General features: G+C 46.1%; 1 protein-coding gene across 1 annotated transcript; it reads left to right on the top strand.

The window, feature by feature from the left end:
* The first annotated feature begins 1,593 nt into the window (after positions 1-1,593).
* LOC117346581 (lymphocyte antigen 6 complex locus protein G6c-like) lies at positions 1,594-20,233 on the top strand. Its single transcript, XM_033916396.1, has 3 exons — positions 1,594-1,748; positions 13,660-13,779; positions 17,139-20,233. Exons 1-3 carry the CDS (start codon positions 1,697-1,699, stop codon positions 17,342-17,344), a joined length of 378 nt encoding a protein of 125 aa, XP_033772287.1. The 5' UTR covers positions 1,594-1,696; the 3' UTR covers positions 17,345-20,233.
* The last annotated feature ends 2,388 nt before the right edge of the window (positions 20,234-22,621 follow it).

Here is a 22,621-nt window from a genome sequence, read left to right on the forward strand (position 1 = left end):
ATGAATATGCATTGAAAGCAGCGCGTGCACATAGATCTCATGCATATTCATTGGGGGAATCCTGGAGATCTCATGCATATTCATTGGGGGAATCCTGGAGATCTCATGCATATTCATTGGGGAAATCCTGGAGATCTCATGCATATTCATTGGGGGAATCCTGGAGATCTCATGCATATTCATTGGGGAAATCCTGGAGATCTCATGCATATTCATTGGGGAAATCCTGGAGATCTCATGCATATTCATTGGGGGAATCCTGGAGATCTCATGCATATTCATTGGGGAAATCCTGGAGATCTCATGCATATTCATTGGGGGAATCCTGGAGATCTCATGCATATTCATTGGGGGAATCCTGGAGATCTCATGCATATTCATTGGGGGAATCCTGGAGATCTCATGCATATTCATTGGGGGAATCCTGAAAACCCGACTGGATTGCGGCCCTCAAGGAGGGACTTTGAGACTCCTGCCCTACAGCATACTGACTACATGGGAGCAGGAAGTCGCTGCAGAGTTAACGCTTACAGGACAGGCCGACGGCAGCAGGATCATTTTGCTAACACTGCCGGCTGACCAAAGTTTGGAAATTGCAGCACTGGAAGAGGTACATGAGCGTGGAGACAGGCCAACAGGAGTAGGGCTCCCAGATTTTTTCCAGAAAGAAAATCCGGACCCATGGCCATGTCCCCAAGGCCTACTCAGTTCTGCCCCGTTCCTCCTGTCATACCCCGTTCTGCCCCCCCAGCCCTGCACCCAGACGGCATCTGCGCATGCCACGGACGCAACACAGCAACGGTACGCGATTTTGACAAGAAGCTTTTCAAAACCCGGACGAAGTGCCGGGTTTTGAAAAGCTGTCTGGATCCCGAGGACATTACCTGGGGAAAATCCGGACACCCGGTAAAGTGTAGTTACTTACCTGTAACGTAGGCCATTATCTGGGGAAAATCCGGACACCCGGTAAAGTGTAGTTACTTACCTGTAACGTAGGTTCTCCGTGGACAGCTGGCTGACTCATCCTGCTTGTCCTAGGAGAACCCTAGAGCTGCAGTTATGTCTGAGGTGGGGGGCTGTACTAGAGAGAGTGAGTCCAAAACCTGGACAAACTCCCTCCAGTCCAGGAAACCGTCTGGACACCTGGCCTAAAAAGAGGACATTTCCGGGTAAATCCAGAAGCCTGGGCCTACACTGGCCCAGTTCAGAAGAATTTCAAAGTACATGCCACTTGGCTGTCTGTATAGATATCATGTGTCAGGAAACTCCAGAAAGCAGAAGCTCTCGCTGGAACAATGCACCTTTTGATTCTGAGATACTGACATCCTTTCTTGCTTTTGGGTGTGGTTCGTTGCCATCCTGGTTTTGCCCGGCATGAACATACTACCCTGAAGAGGGGATTAGCAAGATTTGTTCAAACATCCAACTTCTTAACATTCTTCTGCCCAATGGAAGCTCTCCGCTGTTGCTTCCTCCCTCTCGGGACACTTCACTCCTTTGGTTGTGTCAGTACTGTACACACAAGGGGGCCCTACCTCCTTGGCTGACATACCACTCAGTGATGTCAGCAGAGAATATATAGGAAGGATTTAGAGGATGATCTGTATTCAGAAACAGCTACAGCCCGGGAAAGGTGCCTGTGGACCTCTGCTGAGAGACATCACCTCAGCCCCCTCCCCAAAGGTCAGGAAGAAAAATGAAGACCTTTATTCTTCTAGGGCTGGTGACCCTCTGCTCCCTGGCAGTAGGTGAGTTTCCTGGAACTTCTTGAATTCTTTGAGAAAACACAGAGATGTAGGTGGGGGGGTCGGTCTCCATTCCATTCCACAGCACAAAGGCTGCGGTACAATAATCAGCTCGTCCACAGCACAGATACTGTTAGAAATGCATTAATGGAGGCTTGGGAGAGGCAACTTTCCTATTTTGGGGATCTCTCTCTAGCTGTTGGTGCTGCACTCACACCCTGGGTGTGTCACAGCACTGCTATTTCACTCTCTGAAGTCACTCTTCCCTCTTTTGTGCGGTATTTATACTTTGGGTCTCAAGTTGCCACTGCCGTATCCTCAATGTAACTTGTTTTTTTTAACTATTCATTCTCTGTTCAGACTTTGAGTGATGCCAAAGAGGGTTTTTGGATAAAGTATCAGGGCATTAGCTCACTTTAAAGGTTCATAAATACAAACAAAACCAGACTTTGTTTTATGATGTCAAACAGCACAGCTGCACCCCACTGTCCTTAAAGGTGCATGGCATCATAAAGAAAAAAAAAAAAACCTGGTCCTAACATTTCAGCATCTAATGCTGCCTGAGGAGTCATCCCAAACTGAAAAGCCCATGACGTTTTTCATAATTGCTAACTTTTTTCTCTTTGTGTCTGATGATCTCAAGGTTGCTAAAGCCTGTAATAAGATAACAACCAGAGCTTGAGGGATAATAGGGTGACTTATACAATGGAGAGAAAAAAAAAAAAGAAAGAATACTTATAATGCCTATGTACACAGCACGGATGAGATCTCGCCTGCAATTCTTTGTTCATTTCTGGAGGCTATACTTTGGAGCAGCAGGGCAGAGGCAGTCCAGAGATTCCAAAAGTTTAACAAGATGACTACCACATCTACGTATCACTTCTGTAGCGCACCTCAACATATGCAGCACTATACAAATATGCATAAGAGATGGTCTCTTCCCCACAGAGCTTACAAGCTAACCAAGACAAAACTACAGGACAAGAGAGGTTTTGAGAATTCATTTACCGAGGAAATGGTTAAAACTGACAAGGCTGTGAGCGGGAGAGCAAGGGGTTAATGCTTACAAGCAGCTTAAATGGAATGAATTTTGAGGTGAAGTGGTTAAAGCTACAGCCTTAACAACCTGCGGTTATGGGCTCAAATCCATTCTGCTCCTTGTGACCTTGGGCAAGTCACTTAATCCCCCATGTGCAATATATGGATTGTGAGCCCACCAGGACAAACAGGGGAAAATGCTTGAGTACCTGGAAAAAATGTTCTGAGCTCCCCTGGGAGAACCAAATAGAAATTTGAATAAATAAGTAGGTTCAGAAAGCCAATTTTAAAGATTATACAGGTCTTTTTACAGCAGCAGGGCCAAAGTATAACTTGCTTCTTTGCAATCAAATGTATTTTTATCATCATAAAGCATCTATGTGCCAGCACTGAAAATTCACATATAACTCATTGCCAGAGGATGTGATTTAAACAGTTCTATTTTAATCTATTTCTATTTTAATCTAATCTTACCATGGCATTTAGTCAACAGGTCTAGGCGGTTACATAAGATTAAAAAAAGTATACAAAAAGATACCAAATATCTTATGTTTACAAAGTGGTATCAAAGGTAGAATTGTTAAACTTATCACAACATTTAAAGTTTCTTTTAAAATATTTATAAACCAACCAGGTTTTCACTCATCTTCAAAAACTTGTAGTCAGAGACACGCCTAATTTTTAAGAGGTAGTGAATTTTCACATTTTGGAGCCCTTACTCACAATTCTAAACTAAACTAGACTAAAGCTTAACTTTGTAGACCGTCATCATTCTGAGAAAGCTCGACTCGGTTAACAAGCAATGAAATAAACAGGGAATTATTTACAAATGCTAAATAGAAGATAATAGCAAAATTTTAAAAGAATTAATTTTCAAAATGTTTGGCAAATAGAGTAGTTTTTAAAGATTTACTGGAACGTCTTAAAAAAAGGGGAGATTACTGTATTCCAGAGTTGAGTGAGTTTAAAGACCAAAGATTGACTGAAGATCTTGTCTTGACTCCTTTAAAAGTTGTTTTTAATCTACAAATCGATTGAAAACAATTAACCAATTTTATACTTGGCACAGTGGTTAAAGCTACAGCCTCAGCACCCTGAGGTTGTGGGTTCAAATCCATGCTGCTCCTTGTGACCCTGGGCAAGTCACTTAAGCCTCACATTGCCCCAGGTACATTTAAATAGATTATGAGCCCGCCAGGACAGACAGGGAGAAATGCTTGAGTACCTGAATAAATTCATGTAAACCATTCTGAGCTGCCTTGGGAGAACAGTATAGAAAACAGAATAAATAATAGTGTGAAAAGTTTCAGCCTCTGATAACCAGAGCTGGTACTGTGATGTCATAATGCTTCATTCCACCAATAAGAGCCAACCTCATCAGTGATGTCACAATGGCTTGACTGTCCCATACTTGGCTCACTTTTACTATATCTTGTGGGTTCAAACCCATGCTGCTCCTTGTGATTCTGGGCACACTGATAACCCTTGATGGAGAGGAGACTAGCCCAACCTTGTTTGTTGGGCTGAGAAGTTTTCAGTGGCCCCTCGTATGTGTGAGGTCCACTTGCATACACTGCTTCCATTGCATGCAAATCGCTTTCATGAATATTCATTGTGGATATCCTGAAAACTGGACTGGCAAAGAGATAGTCCGGGACCGACTTGGGACACCCTGCTTTAGAGCTTCTATCTTGCTCACTGCGTCTTAACTAAGCAGAGAAGGCAATGGATAGGACCAGGATGGATCAATGATTTTTAAAACCCCAAAAATGAGAAATTGGATTTTTGTATTTAAATCAGATTTATTCAAATAAAATGTTCTTTTTTGAAGAAAAATCTATCTAAAGATAGTTTTCTATTTAAGACACATTATAGTCCAAAAGTTATTCATCATGAAATAAGGATTAGTTTTTAATTATGTAGCATGAGGCTATACCGTATATTCCTGCAATCTTTAAATTTTATGGTAAATGTATTCTGTTCATCCATTCATAATGTCACAGGTTTGTCCATCAATCCCCTTCCCTTCCCATGTTTAAAAGCAGACTGAAAACCCACCTTTTTGATATAGCGTTCAATCCGTAACCCTACTCCTCTGCCCTCCAAACCAGCCAGCTGATTAATTGTTCCCCTTAACTTTATCCATGACATCCTGTTTGTCTTGGCTGTTCCCCTTAACTGTATCCATGACATCCTGTTTGTCTTGACTGTTTACATTGTAAGCTCTTTGGAGCCGGGACTGTCTTCTTTGTGACTCTGTACAGCGCTGCTTACGTCTGATAGCGCTATAGAAATAATTCATAGTTATAGAAATAATTCATAGTAATAGTGTGAAGAGTTTCAGTCTTGGAGAAGCAGAGCTGAGATTGTGATGTCACACTGCCTCATTCCACCAATAAGAGCCAACCTCATCAGTGATGTCACAATGGCTTGATTGTCCTGTACTCCCCTCTGCCCTCCAACCCAGCCAGCAGATTAGCCGTTCCCCTTAACTGTATCCATGACATCCTGTTTGTCTGTCTTGTCTGTTTAGATTGTAAGCTCTTTCGAGCAGGGACTGTTTTCTTCTTTGTGATTCTTTATAGCGCTGCGTGCGTCTGGTAGCGCTATAGAGATAATTCATAGTAGTAAATTCTCTGTTGCCCCCTGCGTGGCCGCATTGCTTGCTACGGTCCTGTCTTAATATATTTCTCCCCCTCCCCCCCAAAAACCCCCAGTAGAATGACGTTACTGGTAAAGTCCGTGCATAAGAAGTAAAAGTCAGGAGGTGGTGAGATGTCAAGTTTTTCTGCTATATTAGGTTTGGCATCTCTCCCCCCCCCCCCAATCAATCAGTCAGGAGAACTCGGTCCCAGGTTTGCCCCCACTGCATGCAAGGATATGCAGCTTTTATTTTCCCATCGATTCTTCTAAGAAAATTAGAATGCCACCCTGCCCACAGTGAGGGAAAAATCAGGACTGGATCAGCCTATTCGGCTGATCTGGAGCACAGGGGCAAGTCTGTTTCACACACACTGTTAGTTCTGCCACCTTGAGTGTGGCGTGGCGATACAGGCCATGAGCCAGACGTGTTAAAGACGAGTTTGTCGTCAGAGCCATCTGAAAGCGTCAAACCGACGCAGCCTATTGAAAACATGAATACAGCACAGACAGATGAACAGTTCGTCCTCAGAATCACCAAGGATGTGCACACGGATACACGTCTAAAGCATGAATACAGCACAAACAACTAGAAATCAGTTCTTCTACAGAGCCCCACAGAGATTTCACCTGATATACTAGGGGCCGCTGAAAAGTTCTCAGCACAAACAACAAAGGTGGGGCAGTCTCTTTCGAGGACTAAACACTTAGTTCAGTGATTTTCCACCTTTTTTTTTTTTTGTTGTTGTTCAATATTTTTTCCGACGGAACAAAAATAAGTGGAAAATCACTGGGCTAAGTGTCCTGCTCCTGTTGCTTGGGCTAAGAACTTCTCAGCAGCCCCCTTGTATGAGTCATACATATTCACAGACCGGAAAAATATATCTGTTAGAGCCCCGTGGAAGTATCACACTGGTTTACTTGTAACAAAGCCAACTGGCTGGAGTATCGCTCGGGCAGGCTCTGCCAGGCCCTGGAATATGTGGTGCCTGGTACCTGCCCCAGGGAATGTCAGCAAGAATGCTCACCCTCTCTCTCTCAAACAATTCACCTCAGGCAGAGAGAACAAATCTGCCTTACAAAAAAAATCAATTTGAGCAGGGATTTTAACTCTCATGAAAACCCCTTCACACAAAAAAAAGCACGTGTGGAGTTCTTCCCAAAGAGATCGTGGAGGTGACACCGCTGATAGTCTAAAATCATGAATACAGCACAGACAGCTGAAGAACAGGACTTAGGGAAGGAGACTTTTAAAAGGCAATGTCAGAAGAAAACATGTAAGAATTAAGAGTCAAAAAGGAAAGAAAACTCAGGATTAAGACCAGAAAAGTCAACAGCGAAGTCAGAAGCTGCCAAGGCGATGGTTTGTACTGTGTGTAAAGCTATGCCCAGATTTTCTTAGAAGGAACAGGGAGGCCATAGTTTATAGGGCACAGACCATTTCATCTGTCTGCTGGAGGCCTGCAGGGGGTTTTATGATCTATGAGAAATGTACTGATATTTTTACTTTCTGAAAGGGAGGTCCTCAGCGTAGCATCTCATTCTGTTACCCAGAACCTGGGTTCTAATCCTTGGCTCTGTCACTGACTCTCTGCGTATGACCTTGAGGGTGAGTGACATTATCTCCCTGTACCAGTGTCTAGGCGTCGGAACGGGAGAGGCCTCTTTTTAGAAGACGTGACGGCTTTTCAAAACCCAGCATTTTGGTCCAGGGTTTGAAAAGTTTCAAGCTTGGGTCCACGTCGGGAGGGCATCTGCCCGAGCCTGGATGCAACGCAGTGATGTCACGTGCATTCGCACACCTGTGTGACATCATCACGTCGCTCATTCGCAGATGCCCTCCCGACACGGCTCCAAGCACAAGCCTAACTCTGTAGACCTGGAGCTACCAGTCATCTGAAAAACGACGGAGGTGATCTGAGTCAGTCACAACCTCAGCAAACTCTTCTGTCTTGTGCTCTACATACCTAATGGATAACAAAACGCCCCACGGGCCTCCCATTGCATTCCTCCCCCAAACCACCGAATGAGCACCTCTTTGCCTTACAGACCTTAATTAACAAACATGTAAAAACACTCCCTTCCCGAGAAAAAATATTTGCATGGCGTTCCAAGAGCTTTTGTCGGCAACCAGGCCTCAACAGTAAACCACCAGAAAACAAGGCCCGGGAGGGGAAAGCAGAGGGGCGGAGGGAAATCTGTGTGATAATTAAATTCAGGTATTCATCCATCAGCGGCAAGATAGAACACAAAGGGCTAGAGATTCACTAAGCCCACCAATCAACTTCCGACCACTTAATGACCCCTTTACGACCCGATTTCCCTCCAACCCAATTCACTAACCTCTGTCCTGATCATCCTACGATCCGCGCATGCAAATGAGGGGGACGGCATTCAAATGCAGGCAGGGAGCGATTCACTAAAATAAAAAATAAAAACACGATCCAAAAATAAGCGACTGCTGAGGTCCTTTCAGACTGCCCTGCCTTCCGCCGCCCTGCTTTTCTGCTCCTGCCTGCCCCAAATCTCTTTGCCTGCCTGCCCCGAATCTCTCCTGCCTTTCCCCACTACTACATTCACAACATGGGTAAGGTATTGGCTAGATGGTAGGCTTCAAAGGGTGATGGTAAACGGTACCCCCTCCAAAACGTCAGCAGTGATGAGTGGAGTACCTCAGGGCTCCGTCTTAGGGCCGATTCTATTCAATTTATTCATAGGAGATTTGACCCAAGGACTTAGAGGAAAAGTATCACTGTTTGCCGACGATGCCAAACTATGCAACATAGTTGGCAAAAGCAGTGTGCCTGACTCTATGACGCAGGACCTAAGACAGCTTGAACAGTGGTCATCAACTTGGCAGCTGGGCTTCAATGCTAAAAAATGTAAAGTAATGCACCTAGGCAAAAAAAATCCACACAGAACTTACACACTAAATGGTGAAACCTTGTCCAGGACCACGGTGGAACGTGATTTAGGAGTGATCATTAGCGACGATATGAAGGCTGCCAATCAAGTAGAGAAGGCATCGTCCAAGGCAAGACAAATGATGGGCTGTATCCGTAGGGGTTTTGTCAGCAGAAAACCTGAAGTCATAATGCCACTGTACAGATCCATGGTGAGACCTCATCTCGAGTATTGTGTTCAATTCTGGAGACCACACTACCGAAAAGATGTGTTGAGAATTGAGTCGGTTCAGCGAATGGCTACCAGGATGGTTTTGGGGCTCAGGGAACTCACGTATGAAGAAAGGTTAAAAAGACTGCGGATGTACTCACTGGAGGAGCGAAGAGAGAGAGGGGACATGATTGAGACCTTTAAGTATATTACTGGGCGTATAGAGGTGAAAGATGATATCTTCAGTCTTACAGGGCCCTCAGTAACCAGAGGACACTCGCTGAAAATCAGGGGAGGGAAATTTCAGGGTGATGCGAGGAAGTACTTCTTCACTGAAAGGGTGGTAGATCATTGGAACGAGCTGCCTCAGAGGGTGATTGAGGCCAGCAGCGTGTTAGATTTCAAGAGAAAATGGGATATTCATGTGGGATCTCTAGGAGAGTAAGAATCAGGGAGTGGGTCATTGGTATGGGCTGACTCGATGGGCTATAGCCCTTTTCTGCCGTCAATTTCTATGTTTCTATGTTTCTATGTTTCTACCAGCCCATGATTTTAACTTGAGGGTTTAAAGCGGCTTAAAACCACCGGCTCACGAAGAAAAAAAAGAAACAAAAGCAAAGTTTTAAAAAAGTTTTTAAATAAAAGGTCGCTGCTCTTAATCCCCTCCAGATCCTGGTCTGCCCTGAGCCCCACCGCTGACTTGCGATGCCAGTTTTGCCTCCCTTGGGGGAGGGGGTTTTGACTCGTGGCGCCTGCTCTTCCCCACACCGAGCCTGCTCTTAAGCACGCACAGTCCATCTACAGATGGTCGGCGCATGCATTGGGATCACTAGACAGCGATCCCGACAGTCGGATGGGGGCGTGATTCCAATCGCCCTCATTTGCATTCATGAATCAGCCCCCCCCCCCCCCCCTGGACATGGATCGGATCCCTCGCGGATCCAATCTGATCTGTGCCCTTTGTGAATCTAGCCCAAAGCAACCTGTAGACAGATAGACTGTAAGGAGATGTGAGACAGGGACCAGGCCTAACCTCACCCTCTTTAACAAAGCACGGGTGCTAAAGCCCACAATGCAAAGCCCACAGAGCAACAACAGCACCGAAATTGAATAGAATTACTACTTATCACTTCTAAAGAGCTGCTAGACGTACTAGGACTAGGGGGGCATGCGATGAAGCTACTGAGACCCAGATTCACTAAATATAGCGATTCAATCGCTGTTGGTCGATTCCTGGCCAATTTTAAAACAGTGATTGATTCACTGTCTTTTTTGCATGCAAATAATTTGCCCGGAGGTGCAAATCATTAGCATGCAAACTCCCGACTCAATCGCTCAGTGAGCGATTGAGTTGGGGCAGAGTCCTGACACTAATGACAGGAGAAGCAGCCTCCTACCCCTGCTGTCAGGACTTCAGCTGGGTTTGGTTGTTTTTGGTTTTTTTTAAATAAGACAGATTTTTGCATGTATTACACATGCAAAATATCTGCCCGGTTAAAAAAAAAAAAAGCCCCCCTCCCGACAAAGTGCCCCTTCTCTCCCCAAACCATACCCCCCCCAGCCGATGCCCGCCGCCATCGCCACTTCAAAGTCATGGCAGGAGGGATTCCCATTCTCGGCAACATGCAGGGACTCCGGGAGAGATTTCTCGGGCCGGAGAGCGAAACCCCGATCGGCTGCCTGCAGGGGCTGGCTGTACACGGCAGCATGCAGGGACTCCGGGAGAGATTTCTCTGCTGGGCCAGGTGCAGGCGGGGGGAATAGCTGAGCCAGGGCGTCCTGGAGGCTCCTAACCCCTGTAATTTGTGGATCCCCCACTGCTGCATTCCAATGAGGATGGCTGCTGGAGGAAGATTCTCGGGCCTCACTTCTCTTCATGAAGTCTCTCAGTGCCCTCTTCCTTAGCTTGCGTGCGCGCGGAGACAGGCGGGCATAATGCAAGCAACACTGGTCCTCGTACACCGGACCCAAGCAGTGGACGCCATCCAGTGTACTCATCCTTTTTCTGCATCCCGGACATTTCTTTGATGTTTCTGGCATCTATGGTAAGTAGAAAAAAGTTTAGATGGTAGAAAAGTAATGGAGAGCTGTAGAAAATCCGACCGATGGGAATGGGCGGAGACTAAAGACTGGGGATTAGGGGGAAGCAGGGAGAAATGGGTTGTGCTTGAGCATGCCCAGTGGGGCCCGGGCACTGCACGTGCTCAGAGAAAAAATAAAAATCTCTCTGAGCTATTGGAGAGCTTATCCGCAAACTGGGAGCTATTGGGACAACACCCATATGTGGCTGACTATCCTGCTGTCCACAGAGAACCTATGTTACAGGTAAGTAACTACACTTTGCTACTTATCACTTCTAAAGAGCTGCTAGACGTACTAGGACTAGGGGGGCATGCGATGAAGCTACTGAGACCCAGATTCACTAAATATAGCGATTCAATCGCTGTTGGTCGATTCCTGGCCAATTTTAAAACAGCGATTGATTCACTGTCTTTTTTGCATGCAAATGATTTGCCCGGAGGTGCAAATCATTAGCATGCAAACTCCCGACTCAATCGCTCAGTGAGCGATTGAGTCGGGGCAGAGTCCTGACAGTAATGACAGGAGAAGCAGCCTCTTATCCCTGCTGTTAGGGCTTCAGTTGGGTTTTTTTTATTTTTAATAAGGCGGATTTTTGTTGACTCCCTCCTCCCACCAGACACCCCCTCCCCATTCCCTTTCCCCTCCCCTCCCCATACCTGTTTGGAGCAAGAGGGGTGCTCAGTCCCTCCAGCGATGAGTCTGGGCCTTAGGACCCGCCCCGGTGCATCATGTGATGCATGGGGAGGGGCTTAAGGTTTTGATTGGCTCAGGCCCTACAGGCTCTTCCTTGGGAGAGGCCTGAGGTGCCTGAGCCAATCAGGGACTTTCTTAGTGAGTAGCCTAAGGAAGTCCCTGATTGGCCAATGCAATTGGGGGAGGGAACACTCACATTCTCGTTGAGGGGGGCTGTGGGGGGAACCCCCAATACAATTACGCTTTCCTTCAGGGGATGTTGACGTGCTCTCAATTTGAAGACTGACGCAATCTCCCCCCCCCCCCCACACTAAACGTACAATTGTGCCTTGAAAATCCCACTCCCTTCATGCGCGCACCTGTCGGTGTACGCATTTGATGGAGCGGAATTGTCCTGTATGCTATTGTCCTACGCACTATTGACAGTGTACCAGGTTTTTAGCTGCTTACAAAAATGTAACAAACTTACAGAAGCCCATAACTGCAAGGAAGTTCATTCCTCCTCACCCCCCCTCAGTCTGAAACATTGACTCTCTTTAGATGATCTAAGTCAGTGTTCTTCAACCACCAGTCCATGGACCAGTGCCGGTCCACAGTGCCAGCACGTGCATCAGGCCCAAAACAGTGTTCTTCAACCGCCGGTCCACGGTGCGGTCGATGCGGTGTTAACTTCGAGCCAGCTCCCTCTTCCTAACTGATTCAGTGCACAAAGCCACAGGCAGTGGCTCCTACGGGCATCCTGTGCCTGAACCGGAAGCCTTCTCTCTGACGTTGCAACATCAGAGAGAAACCTTCCAGATGAGGTACGGGACACGCAAGGTGCAACTAGTACTATTATGGGGGTGGGGTCTGGGTTGGAGATTGGGTAGAGATGGGCGGGTTCTGGCCCACGACTTAGCCCCGTGTTCTTCAACTGCCGGTCCACAGAATAATTCTTTTATTTCTGCCGGTCCATAGGTGTAAAAAGGTTGAAAAACACTGCTCTAGAATGTTGCTACTTATGGTTTTAAAGTGTTTGAGGCTTGTGCAGATGAGGACGGAGCTTAGGCATTGGTGGAATGAGGCATTATGACATCACAATTTGAGCTCTAGAATGTTGCTACTTATGGTTTTAAAGTGTTTGAGGCTTGTGCAGATGAGGACGGAGCTTAGGCATTGGTGGAATGAGGCATTATGACATCACAATCTGAGCTCTAGAATGTTGCTACTTAAGAGGCTTGTGCAGATGAGGACGGAGCTTAGGCATTGGTGGAATGAGACATTATGACATCACAATCTGAGCTCTAGAATGTTGCTACTTAAGAGGCTTGTGCAGATGAGGACGGAGCTTAGGCATTGGTGAATGAAGCATTATGACATCACAATCTGAGCTCTAGAACAGTGTTCTTCAACCACTGGTCCACGGTCCGATGCCGGTCCACAGAATAATTCTTTTATTTCTGCCGGTCCATAGGTGTAAAAAGGTTGAAAAACACTGATCTAACATGTCTAGAAGAAGTAGGGTTACCAGATTTTACTTTAGTTCCATACATCCCCGCCCCGTTACACCCCAGTCCCACCCTCAATCCCACCCTAGTCCCGGCCCAGTTCCCCCTCTCCCGCTGCCTGCCAGGTTTTGAAAAGCCTGCCCCGGACATGTCCTCGAAAAGGAGGACATTTCTGGGGAAATCCGTTTGTCTGGTAACCCCTAAGAAGAATAAATATCCAACAGTCGTTTCTGGGAAGATCGTAGACTGCACAAAGGCTTACACAAATGCAATGCATCTGCCAAACTCACAGGACCATCATTATTCGAAATGTTTAAAAATTAAACAGAGAATCTTGAAGCAAATGCGTGACTCAGTCGGTAAGCGATGCAGCTTGAGCAAAATCGATCAATTTTAGAAACATTGGTCACCAGTTGAGTCACTGCTTTTCTGCACAAGCTGCAAAGCCTGAAACATCTAAGACTGGCTGTCTGATTCTCAGCATTTGGAATAGGGGTCCCAAAAGTCCCTCCTTGAGGGCCGAATTCAGTCGGGTTTACAGGATTTCCCCAACGAATCTGCATTGAAAGCAGTGCATGCACATAGATCTCATGCATATTCATTGGGGAAATCCTGGGAACCCAACTGGATTCGGCCCTCAAGGAGGGACTTTGGGGACCCCTGCTTTTGAATATTGGGCCTTTTTTTTAAAAAAAAGTATGAACTGCTCTGGTGGGCTTTTAAGTTCGTGGGTAGTCGAGCGAGTTTTGTGAACAAAATAAAGTGAATAAAAGATAGACGGATGCAGATATATGAAATGGATGCAGCATGTGGTTGAAAAGGAAGCACTTCGAGCTGACCTCTCTTGTGTCTTTTGACAGTGAAAGGACTTCAGTGTAACGTCTGCGTAATAAAGCTGCCTATCATTGGGTGCGTCAAAGGGAAAGAAATCAAAACTTGCAGTGCCAATGAGAAATGCCAAACCATCAAAGCTTACTTTGGTAAATACCTTTCTGTCTCCTCCAGCCCCATCACTTCCTGGTTCCCAGCCTTGTATACTGAAGCCAAGCTGGGGTTTGTCTCACAGCATCCCAGGCCTGCAGTGTCCTGCTTTTTTCCCTCAGAAAAACTGGAAAACATACAGCCAGGGCTCAGGGTAAATTAAAACTGGCTGAGACAGGCCTTGGTGACTTGTATACGCAGCTAATGCTGTCAGTGACCAAGCGATGCCACATTTTATGAATTACAGAGAAAAACAAGAGTCTACCAGAAAATACCCTTCCATACAGTGTCAGAGCCTGGTGCCAGTACTGATCCAGTGTCACATAGTGCAGGGATAGGCAATTCCAGTCCTCATAGAAACATAGAACATGACAGCAGAAAAGGGCCACGGCCCATCTAATGGCCCACCCCCTAACTACCTCCATGAAGAGATCCCACATGCCAATCCCATCTTTTCTTAAAATATGGCACGCTGCTGGCCTCAATTACCTGTTGTGGAAGATTATTCCAGCGATCAACCACCCTTTCGGTGAAGAAATATTTTCTGGTGTCGCCATGAAATTTCCCACCCCTGATTTTCAAAGGATGCCCTCTTGTTGCCGTGGGTCCTTTAAGGAAAAAGAGATCCTCTTCCACCTCGATACGGCCCGTGACATATTTGAACGTCTCGATCATGTCTCCCCTCTCTCTGCGTTCCTTGAGTGAGTACAGCTGCAACTTACCCAGTCGTTCCTCATACGGGAGATCCTTGAGTCCTGAGACCATCCTGGTGGCCATTCGCTGAACCGACTCAACTCTCCGCACATCTTTTTGATAATGCGGCCTCCAGAATTGTACACAGTATTCCAGATGGGGATCTCACCATGGATCTGTACAACGGCATTATGACCTCGGGCTTACGGCTGACGAAACTTCTACGGATACAGCCCATGATTTGTCTAGTCCTGGATGAAGCTTTCTCCACTTGATTGGCAGTCTTCATGTCTTTGCTAATAATCACCCCCAAGTCACATTCTGCTACAGTCCTTGCTAGGATCTCACCATTTAGGGTGTAAGTCCTGCATGGATTTTTGCCGCCAAGGTGCATGACCTTGCATTTTTTTGGCATTGAAACTTAGTTGCCAAGTCATTGACCAATGCTCCAGGCGGAGTAAATCCTGCGTCATACTGTCGGGCATTGAGTTTTTGTCGGGCACTGTGCTTTCATCCGTTGTGCGGTTGCCTACTATGTTATATAGTTTGGTGTCATCGGCGATTAATGTAATTTTACCTCGAAGCCCCTCAGCCTCTTACAAAGTCTCTTACAAAGATGTTAAATAGGATCGGGCCCAAGACCGAGCCCTGGGGCACTCTGCTGATCACCTCCGTCGTATCGGAGAAGGTACCGTTTACCACTACCCTCTGAAGTTTACCTCTAAGCCAGTCCCTAACCCATGCGGTTAATGTTTCACCCTGTCCCATCAAACCCATCTTGCTCAATAACCTGCGGTGTGGGACGCTATCAAATGCTTTGCTGAAGTCCAAGTACATGATGTCTAGGGACTCCCCTATATCCAGCTTTCTTGTTACCCAGTCAAAGAAGCTGATCATATTTGATTGGCAGGACCTTCCCTTCGTAAAACCATGTTGATGGGGATCTCGTAGATTCTCCTCGTTCAGGATCGTATCCAATTGGCGTTTGATTACAGAATTACAGAATTATATGGCGCAGGACCTGCTTACATTGGAAAGTTGGTCCTCAACCTGGCAGCTAGGCTTCAATGCTAAGAAATGTAAGGTCATGCACCTCGGAAGCGGAAATCCATGCAGGACGTACTTCTTGAATGGAGAAACTTTAACTAGGACTTCAGCAGAACGAGATTTAGGAGTAATCATCAGTGCAGACATGAAAACTGCCAATCAAGTGGAGAAGGCTTCATCTAAGGCAAGGCAGATATTGGGTTGTATCAATAGAAGTTTCGTCAGCTGAAAGCCTGAAGTCATAATGCCGTTGTACAGGGCCATGGTGAGACCTCATCTGGAGTACTGTGTGCAATTCTGGAGGCCACATTACAGTAAAGATGTGCGCAGAATTGAATCGGTTCAGCGGATGGCCACCAGGATGATCTCGGGGCTCAAGGGTCTCTCGTAGGAAGAGAGACTGAACAAATTGCAGCTCTACACTCTCGAGGAACGTAGGGAGAGGGGAGACATGATCGAAACATTTAAGTACCTCACGGGACGTGTCGAAGTGGAAGATGATATTTTCTTTCTCAAGGGACCCTCGGCCACAAGAGGGCACCCGCTCAAACTCAGGGGCGGAAAATTTCATGGCGACACCAGAAAGTATTTCTTCACAGAGAGAGTGGTTGATCATTGGAACAAGCTTCCAGCGCAGGTGATCGAGGCAGACAGCGTGCCAGACTTTAAGAATAAATGGGATACCCATGTGGGATCCCTACGAGGGTCAAGATAAGGAAATTGGGTCATTAGGGCATAGACAGGGGGTGGGTAAATAGAGTGGGCAGACTTGATGGGCTGTAGCCCTTTTCTGCCGTCATCTTCTATGTTTCTATGTTTCTATGATTAGTGTTTCCATAAGTTACTCACTATCAATGTGAGACTCACCGGTCTATAATTCTCAGCCTCCGTCCTGCATCCCTTTTTGTGGAGTGGAATGACGTTAGCCATTTTCCAATTCAACGGGACTCTTCCTGTATTTAGGGAAAGATTGAAGAGCGTGGATAACGGTTCCGCCAGGACGTCACTCAACTCCATGAGCACTCCTCGAGAGCCGGAGCCGGAGCCAGGTCAGATTTTCAGGATATCCACAATAAATATGCATGAGATAGATTTGCATCTCAAGGAGGCAATGCATGCAAATCCATCTCATACATATTCATTGTGGATATCCTGAAAACCTGACCTGGCTCCGGCTCTCAAGGACCGGAATTGTCTACCCCTGACATAGTGTAAGGGACATTCTTCCCTCTGAACCAGTACCAACCCAGTGTCCCAGCATGGGGTAAGGGAAACTCTTCCCTCTGAACCAGTACTGTCCCAGGGTCCCGGCATGGGATAAGGGAAATGTTTCCCTTTGAACCAGTTCTGACCCAGTGTCCCAGTGTAGGGTAAGGGAAACTCTTCCCTCTGAACCAGTACTGACCCTTTGTCCCGCATGGGGTAAGGGAAACTCTTCCCACTGAACCAGTACTGATCCAGTGTTCAAACATGGTGTTAGGGACACTCTTCTCTCTGAACTAGGATCAACCCAGTATCTTAGTATGCTGTTAGGTGACACGTTTCTCTCTGAACTAGTACTGACTCCTTGTTTTCTTTGCTTTATGATTTGAACTGTTCTCTTTCTTCCTCCGTACAGGCAATGCACCCCTATTCAGCAAACTGAACTGTGCAGACCAGGGTCCTGACAACTGCAACGTCTCAAAGCAGGTTGACAACACCTTCGGATATAACTACGAGAAAACCTGTTGCGCAGTTGACCTATGTAACTCTGCATCTGCTCTGCAACTCTCCCTCCTAGCTGGTTTTTCTGCTATGATCACCCTGCTTCTTAATCTCTCTTAGGAGCCAAATTCCAGGAACGCCAAGAAGATGGACCTAGAACTGGGAAGCCATCTTCCCTAATGTGTCTCTTTGTTATTCCAAGGTCTCTCTCTGCTTGACTATCCAATCCAGGGGTCTCCAAAGTCCCTCCATGAGGGCCGAATCCAGTCGGGTTTTCAGGATTTCCCCAATGAATATGCATAAGAACTATGTGCATGCACTGCTTTCAATGCATATTCATTGTGGAAATCCTGAAAACCCGACTGGATTCGGCCCTCAAGGAGGGACTTTGGAGAACCCTGATCCAATCCATCCCGCCCCTTAAAGACCTCTGCCCCTTCCATCAAACGCTCACTTCCCCCAGCCTTCCAGCAACATTTACTCCTTCTTCATCTCTCTCCTCCACCACCAGCACTCTCCCATCTACCTCCGATTCCTCTTCCCCATCACCATCAGTACCTCCTTCTCCTCCCTCTCCTGTACCATCAATAACACTTATCTGTCTATCACATAGAGTTTTCCTCTCCAAACCTTAGTATACCTTCCCTCTTAAAACCAAGGACACCTTTCCCATCTTACTTACAATGTACACTCATGCCACTTACCACTTCTCCCTGTCATAAGAACCTAAGAATTGCCAGTATCCTTTCCAAGTACCTAGCTAGATCCCAAGTAGTAAAACAGATTCTGAGTTTATATGGAATTTTCTCTCCACTGCTATCCTTTACTTTCAACTCCTCTCGCTTCTAGTCCACAAGGAATATATACAAATTTAAACTAGCTTTACTTTCAATAAGAGGGATTAAAACCCTAGGCAAGCTCTCTCACTCTCTGTCTTTCACTATGGTAAAAGCATGGAATGACCTCCCTCCTATTATTAGAAATACTTCTCTGACATTTTTTAGAAAAACCTTGAAAACATATTTGTTTCAAAAATTCTTAGCAGATAGTTGAAAGAAAGAATGTCCAAAATTATTTTTATCTAATGACAGATTTATGAATTGTCGTTCCTTGTTCATTTTATCTTAGCTTTTCTAATGTATTTATGTTAAGTTTTGTTAACCGGTTCGAGTCCCTTATGGGAATGATCCTGTATATAAAAACAAAAGATTAGATTATGCTACTTATCCTAGGAATAAGCAGTGAATTTCCCCAAGCCACCTCAATAATGGTCTCTGGACTTCTCTTTTAGGAAATTATTCAACCCCTTTTTTAAACCCCGCTAAGCTAACTGATTTCACCACATTTTCCGGCAACAAATTCCAAAGTTTAATTACATGTGTGAAGAAATATTTTCTCTTGTTTGTTTTAAATCTACTACTTAGTAGCTTCATCGCATGTCACCTAGTCCTAGTATTTTTGGAAAGCGTGAACAAGTGATTTGCATCTAACCTTTCCACTCCACTCATTATTTTATAGACCCTGAGTCACCTCTTCTCCAAGCTGAAGAGCCCTAGCCGCTTTAGCCCTCCCACTATGCACAAATGTTTTTCTTCCCCATCAGACCTCCCTCCAGAACACCATCCTTCCCTCCACCACCCTTCTCAGACTATTAGAATGAAGTCACGTCTCGGGCTTTGATTGTATGCATTACCTATGTACATAGCCTGCCAAGTTTGGTTAAGAAAATATTCTCCAGTTTTTCAGAATCTATTTAAGCTTCGAGAGAAGTTTAGAAAATTTATGAGCATATTATCAGCATGGAGCACAAAAAAAGAAATCCTCTTTCTCCACTAAATACAATGAAAGCCCCAACAAACAACACTGTCCATGAATGGGCAGCAAAGTGGAGTTGCTGGGTCAAGTTTCTTCATCTACAGAAGTCCCTCTGTTGCCATACCATTTGTCACTGTCAGCTATGTTTAACGGCGTGATATATATTTTCTAGCGCATAAAACTGTGTCACTCCTACAAAAACTTAAATGCTTACCAACTTATATTCTTATCAATGAACTTGGTTATTACTACTGTGTTTGCCCCAAAATTACTAATGTGTTTGACCCATATTAATTCTGGGTCCAAAAAACACATTAGGACTTATTTTTGTGGGATGCCTTATTTTTTTTTCATGTACAACAATCATCTCTCCCTTCCTCTCCTTCACCCCAATCCTTCCTCTGTCCTTTCTCCCCTCCACCCATGTGCAGCATCTTTCCTCCCCTCTCACCCATCCCCATGTGCAACATCTTTCTATCCCTCCCTCCCATCCCCCTGTGCAGCAGAACCCCACTGACCCTCCCACTGTGAGACATCACAGTGATGCAGCAGAGGGAAGGCCCCTGGCGAGAAAGGCTGCGAAGCAGCCCATTCAGAGCGCTGCCACTGCTACTGCTTTAGGAGGCCTCGGAGAGGAGGTATGTCAGGTCTCACTGGGGTGCTGAATCGACGAGTCCAATTTTTTGGGCAAATCGGGCAGCACTAGTGTCAGGGAAGGAGTCAGGGAATGTCAGGGACATTTGGGAGAGGAGGGGAGGCTTCAGGGGTCGATCTTAATTAGGGCTTCTATTAGGAGCATCTTTAAAAATCATGCTAGGGCTTATTTTCGGGGAAACACAGTAGTACATCGACTCCACGTTGTTGACTTATTATCAGCATGCGCATGTTCTCTGAATTAGCTTTTAAAGCATGTGATTCTCCTGGTGATATCACGATATCTGTCCCTGGATGCGATGAGCCATTGGCTAGATGACCAGCGCAGGGGCCACTCCCACTCTTTCAGATGATGGCACACGCAGCTCGTTGGTGTCCCTGAGCTGCACAAAATAGAATCGCTTACTCTACATGCCATTGACCTGAAAGACCTATTTGTCAATCTCTGTTCTTTGCTGTCTCCATCATGCTGTGTATGACGCCTCAGGTGACAACCTTTCCATGCAAAGATGTAAATAAAATTAAAGATTTTAAAGTGTATCGTGTGTTAACTTTTCTACTGACTGTTTACTCCCAGAGTAACAAAGCAACCCACTGGCAGTTTATATGCCTGCCACCCCGTGGTGTAGTATGGATAGGAGGCACCTGAGCCCCCCCTGAGGAGAGACTGGAAGCCCTGAATATGTATACCCTAGAGCAGTGGTCTCAAACTCAAACCCTTTGCGGGGCCATATTTTGGATTTGTAGGTACTTGGAGGGCCGCAGAAAAAATAGTTAATGTCTTATTAAAGAAATGACAATTTTGCATGAGGTAAAACTCTTTATAGTTTATAAAACTTTCCTTTAACAGTTAAAAGGAAAGATATATAAACTATAAAGAGTTTTACCTCATGCAAAATTGTCATTTCTTTAATAAGACATTAACTATTTTTTTTGCGGCCCTCCAAGTACTCTAATTTTTTCTGCAGCACTCACATTTAAAGTTCAATATCTTTTCTTTCTCAAAACTGGCACATTTCAATCACTAAATTGAAAATAAAATCATTTTCCTACCTTTGTTTGGTAATTTCATCAGTTTCTGGTTGCACTTTATTCTTCTGACTGTGCATCCAATACTTCTTCCCTTCTTTCAGCCTCCTGTATGCTTCCTCTCCTCCAGACCTCATTCCCTCCCCCAACTTTTTCTTTCTTTCTCTGTCTCTCTTTCTCTATTCCGTGCCCCATTTTTTGCTTTGTTTCTGGTTCCCTGTCCCCCCTCCTTCTTTCTTCCTTCCTCCGTGCCCCATTTTTTGCTTTTTTTTCTGGCTCCCTGTCCCCACCCCACCTTCTTTCTTTCTTTCTTTCTTCCTTCCTTCCTGCCCTCCCCCATGCCACCACCGCCGCCGCAGAATAGGCTGTTGCTGCTGCCGCTATCGGGAACAGGCCATCTCCCTGCTTCTCTTCTGCACGGGGCCAACCAACTCTCACTGCCCGATGTCAATTCTAACGTCGGAAAGGACGTTCTGGGCAGCCAGGCAGCGATTGGCTAGCCAGAACGTCCTCTCGACGTCAGAATTGACGTCGGGCCGCCAGAGTTGGTCGGCCCTGCAGGGAAGAGAACAGTGGACCGCCCCCCCCCTTGGTATGCCACTGGAACAGCAACGTGTCTGGCCGGCTCATTCGTTCAAAGCCGCGGGTGGCGGCTCCTTCCGAGATCCTTGCCTGTGTCTGAAGCCTCTGATGTTGTGACATCAGAGAGGCTTCCGATGCAGGAGTGGATAGCGCAAGGAGCCGCCAACCCGCGGCTTTGAGCGAACGAGCCGGCTGCTGCTCCAAAAGGAAGAGAATGATGGCCTCCAGACCGCGGGCCGCAAATAAAACCTGGAGAGCCACATGCGGCTCGCGGGCCTCGTGTTTGAGACCGCTGCCCTAGAGGAAAGGAGAGACAGGGGAGATATGATTCAGATGTTCAAATACTTGAAGGGTATTAACGTAGAACAAAATCTTTTCCAGAGAAAGGAAAATGTTAAAACCAGAGGACATAATTTGAGGTTGAGGGGTGGTAGATTCAAAGGCAATGTTAGGAAATTCTACTTTACGGAGAGGGTAGTGGATGCCTGGAATGCGCTCCTGAGAAAGGTGGTGGAGAGTAAAACTATGACTGAGTTCAAAGAAGCTTGGGATGAACACAGAGGATCTAGAATCAGAACATAATATTAAAAATTGAACTATGGCCAGTACTGGGCAGACTTGCACGGTCTGTGTCTGTATATGGCCATTTGGTGGAGGATGGGCTGGGGAGGGCTTCAATAGCTGGGAGGGTGTAAATGGGCTGGAGTAGGTTTTAATGGAGATTTCGGCAGTAGAAACCCAAGCACAGTACCGGGAGAGCTTTGGATTCTTGCCCAGAAATAGCTAAGAAGAAAAAAATAAAAAATTTAAATTGAATCAAGTTGGGCAGACTGGATAGACCGTTCGGGTCTTTATCTGCCGTCATCTACTATGTTACTATGTTCCCTCCCCATTCCACACTTGCACTCTCCCTCCTACCCCCCCCCCATACCTCTTAATCTTCACTAGCGTGAGTGGCTTCTGCAAGCATGCTCCTCGCGCCAGCTTTGGATATCCCTCTGACATCACTTCCTGGCCCCGTGACCCGGAAGTGATTCAGAGGGGATCCAGTCTGGTGCTAACAACAGACAGAAGCTAATACGGAGGTACAGGGTGGGGGAGGAGGGATGGCACGAGGGTGACGTGGTGTGGCAGGGTGGGGCGGAGAGGTGCCAGTGCCCCCACCAACTTGGCTCTCAGTGCGGTCTGCATCCCCCCCCTTTACTACGCCACTACTGCCGCTGGCTGTGGTCCCAGATACTCAATGCTGGGCCATGTCCAAGCACTAGCACTGAATATTCCATTCTAGGTTGGCCACTATAGCGTATGCAGATAAGA

Source organism: Geotrypetes seraphini, chromosome 12 (assembly GCF_902459505.1).
Source record: "Geotrypetes seraphini chromosome 12, aGeoSer1.1, whole genome shotgun sequence".
NCBI classification, from domain to species: Eukaryota; Metazoa; Chordata; class Amphibia; order Gymnophiona; family Dermophiidae; genus Geotrypetes; species Geotrypetes seraphini.